We start from the raw sequence: 13,123 nt of genomic DNA, 5'->3' as shown, positions 1-13,123 counted from the left end.
CTCACTCCTAGCACACCAGCCAAGATGAAAGCAGCATTTTGTATTCCACTTGAGTGGTTGTGGATTTACAGGCTTAACTCTGGACCTAACCCGCTGGAGGAAGTCCTTTGTTCTCATCTTGGCTTTCAGGACATGAGAGCTGCAATCCTGAGCCATTAAAATCAACGAGGGTGTTGCTGTCAATGTCTCAAGATTGCAGCCAAACATCCCAGGGTTACTCCTGGCATGGGATATATGTCTTTACTGCAGTAGACTCAGTACTGTCCACTGCTCACTGGCACACTCCATGTGGCTCAGGGTTGAATTTGGACATTGGCTCCTTAGCAGCATCGTTTGTCGGCACAGAGATGAGCTATTCTGGGCCGACTGAGCTGTGATTACTCGGTTCCTTCACTTTCTCCTTTTTATGTTTTTTATTTTAACCTCACATGTAATAACCATGCAGTTGCATATTACTTCGGTTTTTATCACAGAGATGCACAATAGCACAAATCAAGGGGGTGTGCCCTAGATACAATGCGAAGTACATACCATAAGGACATACGGAGAGCCTACCAGGTCAGACCAAAGGCCCCTCTATCCCAGCATCCTGTTCTCGCATTGGTCAGCCAGATGCTCAGGGAAAGCCCACCAGCAGCACCTGCATTCAGCAGCACTCTCCCCTCAGTTGCAAGTCCAGCAACAGATATTCACATGGACCACCCTACGTTTAGTACTTTCTTGCTTAAAATCTCAGGCAACTGTGCTGGGAGAGTCCTTTGCCCAACACCCTGGACAGCCACTTCCATTGAGAGCGGGCAGGCCTGAGCTAGTTGATGGTCCTGTGTTCCCACCTAGTGCAAGGCAGCTCCTTGTAACCTAAACCAGCCGCATTGTAAGAATTGCAGTTGCATCTGATTTGTGTTTTTTTTGGGGGGGGGAGCAGCTGTGAAGTTGGGAGAGTTGCTCTTCCTGCCCATACCTGTTGTTTGGACTTAAACCCAGGTAGGCTGTGGGAGGGCAGCAGGTGGGGTGGGTAGAAGGGGTCTTATAAACAGCAGCGAACAGCAAGAAGGAGAGAAAGAGTGCTTACAGGATAGAGGAAGATTACAGTGGTGGAAGAGTAGCAGGAAAAATACCAGCGAAGGAAGATTCCTCATGCCAGCTGGTTTGCAGGAGGGATAGGCACTCACTCGTAGGATGAGCTGGGGCTCTTTGGTCCAAGAGCAGAAACCAGGAGAGCAGATATAAGCCCTGTCCTCTGACATAAGAGGGGATTGAGAAGAATCTGAAAGGACTTGTGGAGAACACCACACTGTTTTTCCAACTTCTCACAGTGGAAACCTTATGAGAAAGTGTTGATTTCTATTGTAGGGGATGGATTAGAATCTCCCCCCACCTCTAAAAAAAATAATGGGAGTGGGGTCTGATGCCAAACACATTTTCAGCCACAGAAGCAGTGGAGCAACATACACCTTCAGGACATGCCACTCTGCTTCAGCATAGGGTCTATCTAAACAGAAAGCAGGAGAGATGGATGTTGTTCGTGGTCCCTCCAGGTTAGATGCACGCAACAGATGCCTCCAATCAATACTTATCTGTGGCAAACAGCTAGTGCAAAACAAGCTCCAGCGTAGGTGATCAGCTGTGTTGTCACAGCACCACCTTGTGGACAGAATCATTTTTTCCTGAGCAAGTACTATAGTGATAGTTCATCCTTTCCTGGCTCAAGCGCCTGGAGGCCTTTGTCTTCAGGAAGGATGGTGGCAAGTCCAGTGATATTATCATGTAGTCAAGGGAGGCTGCCTTTTCTCCAGGAACTTCTGGCTTAGCCAGGCATAACATGAACCCAGCAGTGGCACAGTTAGGTCACCCCTGTGCTGGTAAGCTAATAAGCACATGGAGGGTGGTATTCAGCTAAGTTTTACTCAGCGAAGACCCATGAAATTAACAAGCATGACTAAGCTAGATCTATTCTGAGTAAAATTCAGTTGAACACAATTTAAATACACACACACCCCTCATTCAAGCCATTCTATCTTTATCCACATTCCATGAAGTGCATGTTTGTTTGCTTGCCTAATGTTTCTTGGAGATGCTGGTACAGTATTTGAAATGCAAGCTTTTGTGTGTTTTTGACACGCTGTTTTTCCTGTTTGTGAAAGGCATTTCATGCTGTGCACAGGCTATGCTTTCTGAAGACCCATGGATGCAACTTCCACCTTACCCTATAATTAAGCCTGATCCAGCAATGGCAGCTTTCTAGCGCAGCAAAAACATTATCCATGGGGTGTAGAACCTCACTGGAGAGAGTGGGAACCTTTTTCTTGTTTCCTAATTGCAGCCGTGTCTGCCCTGGTCCCTTACCAAGGGAATAGTGCAGTGAAATGGATTAGACCAGGGGAATGTATATGGAATGAAAACAGAATATGTAGTATAGACAATGATATTCCCACATAGCAGCTCCATGCCACTGAAGAAATATCATCTGTGTGCAGCCTCAGTTCTCCGCATTAAAATTGCTAATGCACCTAAAGACCTCCAATGTTAAGGACCTGAAATAAGTTTCCTGCCCGGGAATCCCACATTTTATTAACATTGGAATTACTACTTAATCAACATGAATTGTTCCCCTTCACCTTATTTATACATGCAGCAACTAAGAATCATCTCTCTAGTCCATTTAAGAATGAGATTGGACATTCTAATCTCTCTCATAATTTTCTCTTTGAATAATATCCACCCTAAAGCATGATTCCTGAGCTCACAGAGCCTCTCTGAATTTGATGGTGTGAAGTATACCATGGTACAGCTTTACCCTCGGGAGCTATCATTTCATCTCATTCGCTAAATCACACAGGGCACTGCATGTTTCTAACAGCTTTATACCCACAGCTGTAATTATATTTAGAGTCTTGATCTCATCTGACATGGTTAAGTGTGGCATCCCTCCAAGTGTAGATTCCTATTCCATGGGGTGAGATCCCCCCCCACATGCACACATCCCACCTTTAGGGGTGTGGGAGATCTAACAGGGCTACAGGCTACAGTCAAAAGTAGAGCAGGCTTAAGAACTTGCACTGGGAAGGAGTTATATTGCTGTCCAGTAGTGGAAATGGGGGACTAGACAAAAAAGGCAGGTGACTGTCAAGTAGGTAGGGACTGCCTAAATCTGGCTTGGTACATGGGATGCCTGGAGAGAGTGAGGTTGTCAGAAGGTGACGGAGCTGTTTAAGGAAGAGCTGAACAGGCAAAGCCTGTGACAGAGCATTCCGAAGGCCCATCTCAGAGAGCAAAATTTAGGAGTGGAAGAATATTGCCATTCTGTGCCATAATCTTAATAGCTCCAGCCTTTTGCTACCACCACAGAGGAAGAGAGTTCCTGCTAGTCCATGTTTCTTCATCCTGCCTCTTTCTTGTTTCTGGATGCAGCAGACAGTGTAATGTCATCACCAGGGCCAGGGCCAGGCTATTGGCACCCTAGGCAAGGCTAATTACTCACACCACACACACACACCCCACAGCTAACTTAAAATTTCAAGAACAGATGTCCTGCAGAAATAAAATTCTCCAAAATATTATCAGAAATTTTTAAGATATAACAAAAAATAATCTGAATAAAGCTGCCCCTCAAAGGTCAGTCCTGCACTCCTCTGAGGCTTGTGCGCTGGACAGCTGCCTAGTTGGACTGATGGTAGCTGCCCCCGGTCATCACACTGTGGAGCTGAAAGGGGCAGGGCAAGGCATAGATAGCATGCTGATGTTATATCACTTTGCAAGAAAGCGGAGATGTCTCTCCATCACTTCTTGTCACATGCAGCCTTCCTGGAGGTCTCTCTCTAGAAAACTTCAGCAGAATGCTCATAGAGCTATGTAGCTAGCACCCACCCACCCAGAGGTACCAGCTGCTGTGCTGACCGTGTTTCTTCTTTTTCTTTCTTTCTCAGAGCTCCTGTGAGAGCCTGGGCCGCCACAACGAGGGCAGCTACCCCACAGGACTTCTGCCCAACCACCACCACCGCCACCACTACTCGGGCCAAGGGGTCTTCGAAGACTTTGCTTGCTAAGCCAGCTCGTGCGCTGCTCCCCCCAAACAGCAGCAGTGCCTCTGGAGCAGCTTGGGGCAAAGCAGGCTCCGGCCTGCGCCAAGAAGCCTTTTCCAAGTGGCCAGGCCAGGCCTTCCTCCCACCTCCAAAGGCTTCCAAAAAGCACCGGGATGCTTTTATAGCCCCCTCCCTCCTGTAACTAACCCCCTTCCCCAGTCCAGCTGGTCCTGCCCCTGCCCTCCAGGGCTCAGCACCACCACCCCCAACAAACCTTCCCCATACTGAAGCACAGAGAAAGACCGAGGATCAGCTGCCAAGAACGGGGAGGTGGAATGGACTCTAAACTGCTCCACTGATAGGAAGCAAGGCTTGACTGAGGCAGGCAGCCTGCCTGGAATTTCACAAAGTGGGAGGAAGGGGGACATGGAGCACGCAAGGGAGCAAAGAGGGCGTCACCAAAAGTAGAGGCAACTCTCTCCCCCAGGGCCCAGTCTATAACACGGTAGCACCACCCAACCAGCTACTCACACAGCCCCACGTGGCAGCCTCTGCCACAGACTCTGAGTTCCGGGAGCCATGTTCCCTCCAACACCTCTCACTTTGTCCTGTCTTATCATTACTGTTCCTACTTACACCTCTTCCCTCAGCCTCCTTACAAGCATACATTTCCATGTACCACTATTTTACCTGCACACAAGGGTGTCTCAGGGCAGGAAAGAGGTCCTGTATCCCACTGGCGGCTGCTGCTGTTGGGCAGTGAGTGCCATGATGTACCCCACTGCTCACTTGCTGCTGCCTCCCACACTGAGACTGCGCCCACAAGGAGGTTTAAAGACCTCCCATCCTGCCCACGATGTGCCCCTTTACCATATGGGTACAGGCCCCTCACCCTCATGGCTGGCCAGCCGTCGCCCATCCCTTCTTCCCTCAGAACTGTATATTTGTACATAACTGTTTTGGGTCTGTGGTTTTTAGCCGGCTATACTCAGTCTTTCGTTGCTGCAGCTGGCCCCTGCCGGCATTGCTAAAAACTGCTGGTAAGGCTGGACACCACAACATTGACGTCCAATCTCAGGTTCCCTCCCAGCTCAAGTGCAGAGGCCGATGCTGCAGGAGGCTGCTGGCACCAACAAAGCCCGAGTTCCCTTGGGGCAGCCCCTTCCCAGATGTACAGACACCCCCCTCTTCCCACATCTTCCACCCTCCTCCAGCAGTATTCAGGGTCCAAGCCACACAAAAACACCCCGCCCTCAGGAGAAAGAGCCTTATGGGTCCCACACAATGTCAAGGGGAGGATAAGGAGCCCAGGCAGCCCCCCAGGACTCAGATCCCTAGGCTGAAGCACTTAGTAGCAGACTTGCCCAGCGTATCCGCATGTGGGGATTGTGGGTGTGTGCGATGACTCCTCAAGGGCAGCAGGGGGAAATGTCATCTTTCTCTTTGCAGCAGGGCCCTGAGTAAAGGTACAACAGGAAAAAGCCAACCTACCTACCTTGTGCTGTCTTGATGGGACAAGGGAATACCCCAGAACCCAGCTGTGGTCCTCAGCCCTCCATGTAGCAAACCAATGGGGGCTCCAGCATGCACCGTCGAGACACCTCATGGTGTCATGCCCCACACTTAGGGAAACGTGCCTGTAATCCTGGGGGTGCATTTTCAGGAATAAAGGTGGCACAGGAATATGCTGCAAATGCCCCCCCTCCTCCTCCAGTGACAACACCAAACGCTTGCATACACCATCTTCAAGAGCCAAGAGCAGTCAAGGCATTTGACTGCTGCAGAGGGAGTGGGATATTGCAAATCAAATCCGCCTGCCTGCTGCATATGTGTGTGACTCCAAGGGTGCAGGCTGCAGGAGACTCTCGACTGGGACCCAGCCAGGGATCTTCCCAGGAGGGGGTCTGTTAATCCCATGACTTTACTGAGCGCGAGTCGCCGTTTTACAAATGTACAAGTTTCTCCCAATAAAGAGGCACAAGTAGAACTCCAGCCTTGTTTCTTGTGTCATCAGTGATTCTACCCACTATTATCTAGAGCTCCATCCTTCCTTGGTTTCTTTCCAGCTCTGCTCCTATCAGGAAAGGGATGGGGGAAAGGCACTGGACCATGTGAGATAACACTTGCATTGAGGCAATGTCCCCTAACCTCCCTGCCAAGATGTCCAAATGAATGCTCATTAAATAGCCAATATTGTCTAATCACAAACAACTTGGGCTGAATGCTCATCTGCAGGCAATCAAAATGACACCATCCCTGGCTGCTGGAGACAGGCAATCCTTACACTCATGTAGCCAGCAGACCAAACTAGAAGAAATGGTGGGAAGGAGATCCCATAACTAGTTTTCTTACTGGTCGGTTGGTTGTAGCGCAGGGAGTTGGACAAAGCAGCCATGGAAGAACCCCAATTGAGTGGCATGAACAGAGCTGGGGAAAGGTATGTTAAATTCTTTCTCCCATATATGCAAGCTTCCCAGTAATAAATCCATAATAGGCTAAATCCTGTACAAGTATATGTTAGCTGCGATTCTTGCATTGCAGGGGATTGGACTATATGGCCCTTTGGGTCCCTTCCAACTCTGCAATTCTCTAATTTTATGAACATAAAACACGTTTGACACTAAGGTCTTCATCAACTGCCTAATATAAAACAAAAACAAATTAAGTATCATGAATCAACAAGCTTTACCTCACATACTCACGAGAGGCTTCAAGTCTGGAAAAAGATGATAAATTTGTATGGCGGTGGCTGGTTATATTAATTGGCCCAGGAAAGTTTGCTTTGATGAACAACAATTCATTTATCTAGAATGGCTATTTACACTGGAGATGTGAAGTAATTGTTTCGCCTTCCTCCTACAAAGTTTAACATCCAAGAGTCAAAGCTTATTGATTTGCTATGTTTATGGTTTCATTTCATTCATGTTATATTAAAGTACTGCTAAACAGTTTGGGGGGGGGGGTTGCAACCCCACTGAAGAGCTGGGACAGATAGGATTCAAAAGCATCTTACAGAGGATACTGTCTTGAATATGTGTGGGTGCGTGATTTCAGATGGTGTAAAGCTTAATAGCATAAAGCTTACTGTGGGGGTGGACACGCTCATTCCTTATTCTTTTCTACATATTTTGGCTATTATTGACAGCAGCCCGGTCCCAAGGGAAAGAAGATTCAACACCATATTGCAAAGAACACAATCCTGGACATTGGGCCCATCGTTTGGGGTGGTCCAAAGCTAACTGTGGGGTGCACCCTCCCAGCTGCTCCTTTGTAATTGTCATCTGGGCTCACCACATATGACTGGCCATTGTCCCAAAACTATGGCTTTGACTGGAGGACAATTATTGCTCATCTTGAAGAAAACGGTCACCCAGTCATGATGTGTACATATAATATGGAACAGACCAAAGCTTGTTTTGGGGTTCAGGGGCATATAAACTTTAGGTCCCTTAATAATAGTTCTGACTGAGCTTTGTTTTGAACTCTCAGTGCAAACAGGGAACTGGTAACCAAGTTCAAGATCAACTCAGTCAGCCTCCTTGTCCACTAGGCCAAACAAGGATCTGCAACCCCGCACCCAAAAAGAAAGAAAGAAAAAAGAACAAGAAAAAGGGATGAATTGATACTACTCTTTGTACATATTAAAGGCAGCATGAGAGATTTCAGATTTGCCTGTGGTGAACAATTTGGGTGAATATGCAAGTACTCTGAGAACTCACAAGTTCACACAATGAAGCCAAATGCCATTCTGCACCACCCAAGCCCTCCTAAGTGGTCCTGGATACAGAACCATTGGTACAAGCTTGGCTGCATACAGAGCAGCCAGCAATAGCTGCCAGTTTAGCTCTTTAGGTTTCTTAACCAGTATTCTGGAGGATGTGACTCCACTGTTTTACCATCAGTTTCTAAGCTCAGCATAAAGTGAGCTGTCAGGAAGGACAGAGAGATGGTTAGGAAGAAAAACTGGGAAAACGCTGCTCTTTCTTAATAGGCAATATTTCTTTCGAGCTACAGGCAAATAGACACAACAAAATGTTAAACATGCAAGTTAAACAAAAGCCTCCCTTTTCTCGGCTGATAATTGAGCTGGGCCACTTCAGCCAAGGCATTTATCTTCCCGGCCTACGTTCTGATAACCCATTTTAAACAAATCCACCCTAACTCAGCATGTACTCCCACTGCTAGATAAAAAGTTGGGTGGAATATATGGGAAGTCTTATCAACAAAAATAAACCAAGTTGACAACAATATGCTAAAAAATCTCTGCCTATATAAATGCTGCTGCTAGCACCTAGGACTTTTTTTCAGCCAGAACTCAGTTCTGGCACGTCTCAGGTGAGTGCCATTGCTATTATAAGAGAACAAGGGAGGTATTCATGGTGAGTTCCGATTACACATCACTATGGCACTTCTTCCTTTGGAAGCTTACTTGATTTCATTCTCCATATAAAGATCACCTGGACATTTTGGTCAGGGAGACACATTACGTTCCCAGTACTAAATTACTCTTGGGGTCCAGTATCTCCACCCACAGCAATTCTGTGAAAGAGTCTGCTTCTTTGGGGATTTCTGCTTTGCTGAACTTTAATATACAGACCAAGACCACCTCTGGTATATGACTGCCGATCCTTCCTATGTAGCCTGTATCCAGAGATGAGTGTCCCGTTCCACTCTTCCATTTCTCCATTCCACCAGGTTTTGATTATGCCCACTGTGCTCTCCTTTGAGATGAAACCCTCCAGTTTGCCCAGCTTGACTCAGAGGCTTCTAGTCTGGGCATACTACGATTATGTACTGGGTTTCTTACGCACGCTTCACTACAAGTTCCGAGGGCAAGTTACAACATTATACAAAATAATAATAATATTAGAAACGGTTAAAACAAGTTACTACAGTCAGATGAACTGGGTAGATCCTAAAGTCTATAAATCTCAGGTATCAAAAGGCCAGAGTGAAGAGACATGCCTTCAGCATATGTAGAACCCTATAGAAGGGAGGGGCCACACAACCCTTAGTGGGGAGAAAATTCCACAGGTTGGGGCTGCCACAGGTAAGGCCATCTCTTTGACCTCCCCTTCAAACCCACAATTGCCCCACCTGCTGAAACATTGCCCCTGCTTCTGAGTGATGGCTGAATCAGGAGAAGTGCAGCACCTCGCAGATTTACTGAATTCCTGCCCAGACGACTCTGTGGGCAACCCTATTAGCAAGGACAACATTTTCTTGGCTAGAAGTCTTTGGGGTACCAGGCGAAAGTCCCAGTTCACCCCTTGCAAATCAGTTTTGTGATAGAGCCCAAATTATATAAACTAATTAATTTGCATTGAATGATTGTGATTTTATAATGTTCTAATTTAAACAAGTCAAGCAATTTAAATAAATCATAGTAAAGTTTTAATTTAAACAAAACAGGACCCAGCTAAACATCAGGGTGGACTCTCTTTCCTTGGATGATTTTAAGCAGAGGTTGGATGAACATCTGTCATTTATGATCTAGCTGAGATTGCTACATTGCAGGGGGTTGGTCTAGATGACACTTGGGGCCCTTCAAACTCTACAATTCTGATTCTATGACCCAGCATCAGGCATATGAAAGGAAGATCATAGTTTTAATTTAGTTTTCATTCTTGCTTGCCTTGCCCTCACTCTAGCAAACTGATCTCTCTCTCTCTCTCTCTCTCTCCCTCTCTCTCAATCTTTAACCATTAAACTGTGCTTTGTAGACTGCAAGTTCCTAATTCTCTAGCCTTCTTTAAATCTTCAGCTGTTTGTCAACACACATCAAAGTGTCCTTATATATTTCAGAAAGGATTAGGAGGAAGGACACAGGCTGGATTAGAAGGGGTGAGAAATGGATGTTCATTAGCAAGCAATCATCTTCTGGAAAGAAAAAAATAATGCTTATGATTAAATGAACAGAATTTGAAGAAGTCAATTTTAAATCTAGCTCAGGAGCGCAAACGGATCAAAGGAGGGAATGTAAATACACCCCTTAGGCCATGACTTGTTTTGGAAATTCAGAATAACTTATGTCATTTGAAATGCATGGACCTCCCTCAGTTGAAATCCTCTGGACCAAACCAGTATAAATATCTGTGGACTCTCAGCTGCTCTTACAATATCACATCTATGGGACAACTTCAAGCGACTGTGGTTGAGAATCTGACTTTGCAGGCCCCTTCAATATCATCTTGTACATAACCCCAGTCAAGCTTGCAAAAATCTACCATTTGCCCGATAACAAATGTTGGAAATGTAAAGAAACTGAAGGTACATTCTTTCAGCTTTGGTGGACGTGCCCAAGGATTAAGGCTTTCTGGGAGATGATATATAATGAATTGAAAAAGGTATTTAAATATACCTTCTTGAAGAAACCAGAGGCCTTTCTCCTGGGCATAGTCGGCCAATTGGTGTTAAAGAAGGACAGAACTTTCTTTATGTATGCTACAACAGCAGCAAGAATACTTATTGCAAAGTATTGGAAGACACAAGACTTACCCACTCTGGAAGAATGGCAGATGAAAATGATGGATTACATGGAATTGGCGGAAATGACTGGCAGAATCCGAGACCAGGGAGAAGAGTCGGTGGAAGAAGATTGGAAGAAATTTAAAGACTATTTACAGAAATATTGCAAAATTAATGAATGTTAGAATGATGTTTGATTGAAGTTAAGTGGTTTCTAGCTGTAATGGTATAAAAGAATATGGAAAAATTGGATTTTTAATAGGTAAAAATATAATGCTACAATATATTAAGATTAAAGATCAGGATAATAAGGAGGGAAAGGAATTGCTGAACTAATAAATTGAACTGGAATACAAAAAAGGGAGTTATGAGGAGGTCCGGGAAACAAGTAAATGAAAGATAAGTGATGAAAAGATGGAATTATTTTTAACTGTTTTTTATTTTGTATTTTTTCTTTTTCATTATGTAATACTGTGAAAACTTTAATAAATATTTATAAAAAAAAAACACCAATATCATCTTGTCAGTTATGTGTGTTATGCTCTGAATTGTTCTGTCTGGTTTTATGAAAGTAGAGCAATAAATTAAGCCTCTCAAGTTCTTTGCTTTAATTTAAATGACAACATATTATACCTTTGCAGCACATTATTTCCCTCAAAGAATTCTGGGCACTGTAGTTTCTTAAGGGTTGCTGGGAATTGTATCTATGTGAAGGATAAACTACAGTACCCAGAAGTCTGGGGGGTGTGTGTGCTTTGAATGTACTTTGTAAATACAGGGTGGGGAATGGTTTTCACATTGAGTGTTGTATTTCCTCATGGAACCCTCTGGTGCCAATAGTGGACAGGGCCACAAGCAAAAATGAGTTGGGTAGTGGATAGGACTCTTACCTTTCTACAGTGGGCTACACTCCAGCCAAAGGTTTCCACAACACGCACACCCCTCCATCTAGGCAAGCAAGACCCATTCCCAAATATTCAAGGACACCAGTGTGAACACAAAGAGTCTAAGGGGCTGTATAGTGAGAGGGCTAGAGAGCATCATTTATGCCTTCAACCTGAGATTCCCCATACCTGATATAAAAACTGAAGGCATAAAAACCATATTTAGGGAGCCTCCGCAACACTAATCAATTATGTCATTTCTGGTGTAGTAGTGAATTTGTAATAGAGGAAATCATTAGGCACATTTTACAAATCAATCCAATATTGCTCCTCTTATGAATCTATGAGGTAGCCCTGGAGCCCTTATTGTATCCTGTCCATGGCCTTCGCAAACCTGGAACTCATTGGTTGCCATCAACTCCAGCCAAGACGGCTGCATAAAGACTCCACAGTGTTGCTATTGGTTGCAGCCAGTCAGGAAACAGGCCTGCACTGCAACACATCTATAGCGTGCTCCATAAAACTCATGACACAAACCACCATGGAGAATTGCTTTAGCTGGGAAGCCCACTCAACAAAGTAATCTTTCTGAGGGGCAAAGCAAGAGTGACAGGTTTTAGGAGACATGGCAACTGGGGTCTCCTCGCCCCGCTTTATAAACTAATGTGAAAATCATGTCTGTCGCACGTATTGTGTGAATCTTTACAGAAAGGCATTCTGGAGCCATCTTCTCCATCCCTTGATAGCATTTTATTTCTTACCTTCAACAATGGTGCTCTTGATTTTTTCTCTTTCCTGCGTTGCATCCATCAGCCTCCAGAGTGTAACATACCATTTTGACATTTTCTGGTATCTTTCCTATGGCTCTGATTACTGATTTGTATCCTGTAAAAACACACACTGCATTTTTTTGTTCCCAATTTGTAATCACAATAATAAAAAGGCTGTTCTTATGTGTGTGGAACTAGTATGAATATACAGTGAACTGACTGGCCATGTGGTCCAAGAGCAAAAGGAATAGCATTGATTTATATTTCACTTGCCATTTTTCTCCTGGTGCAGCACAATCACATATTACATGCATTTAACTTATGTGATATCAACTATAGGCAGTTGAATTCCCACAAGTAATAAGCGGAGTTGGTGCGTGGAGAGGGCCTTGCTTGAGAAGCAACACAATGAGCTTAAAAAGCTCACCGCACCACATTTTCCTGGAGCAAAATTTAAGCTCTCTACTTTTGTTTCCTGAGCAAGGCTCCCACAAGATCTCACAGGAACTTGGGTGGCCCCAAAAGACCTTGTGAGAGCATCCCGGGTTTGCTGGAGCTCGCACAGGGGTTCAGTTCTAAGGGTTTGGGTATTATGCATTTTTGCATATACACAGAACCCTTGGAATTGAACTCTGCATAAGATACAATCATACTGTATTATGTGCTGTCCCACCCACCCCAGACCACGTTTTCTTTTGAGTTGTAAACATGTGACCTGCCCTGCCCCTCAACATCAAGAAAGATTTACATTTCTAAAAATACGGACCATTCTTTTAAACAAAACAGAACACTGACTGCTTAGGTGTTCACAAACATGGACCATCACAGAAAACACGCACAAAATGTAAGTAAGGATCAGATGCTATTTCATCAGAAGTTCACAAACTGTTTGCTCCCAGGGTGAAAAGGATCACTCTGTTAAGGGGTCTCTGCATCATTTCTTTACACGACTTATATGCCAACACTCACCATTCATGGC

At 44.9% G+C, this 13,123-nt stretch overlaps 2 protein-coding genes across 9 annotated transcripts in view; one reads left to right on the top strand and one right to left on the bottom strand.

Moving 5' to 3' along the window:
• Positions 1–6,014, top strand: part of ASIC4 (acid sensing ion channel subunit family member 4) — a 210,948-nt gene extending 204,934 nt beyond the window's left edge. For all 3 annotated transcript variants that reach the window (XM_082237284.1, XM_082237287.1, XM_082237285.1), the window contains exon 10: positions 3,927–6,014. In XM_082237284.1, the coding sequence (XP_082093410.1) occupies positions 3,927–4,046 (120 nt within the window). In that variant the 3' untranslated portion in view covers positions 4,047–6,014. The remainder of the gene's footprint in view (positions 1–3,926) is intronic.
• OBSL1 (obscurin like cytoskeletal adaptor 1) overlaps positions 1–13,123 on the bottom strand; it is a 185,314-nt gene that overhangs the window by 47,086 nt on the left and 125,105 nt on the right. The window lies entirely within an intron of this gene.

This window comes from Podarcis vaucheri, assembly GCF_965113315.1.
Source record: "Podarcis vaucheri genome assembly, chromosome: 1".
NCBI lineage: Eukaryota > Metazoa > Chordata > Lepidosauria > Squamata > Lacertidae > Podarcis > Podarcis vaucheri.
Note: the sequence above shows the minus strand (reverse complement) of the source record. Positions and strands in the feature narration are given on the sequence as shown.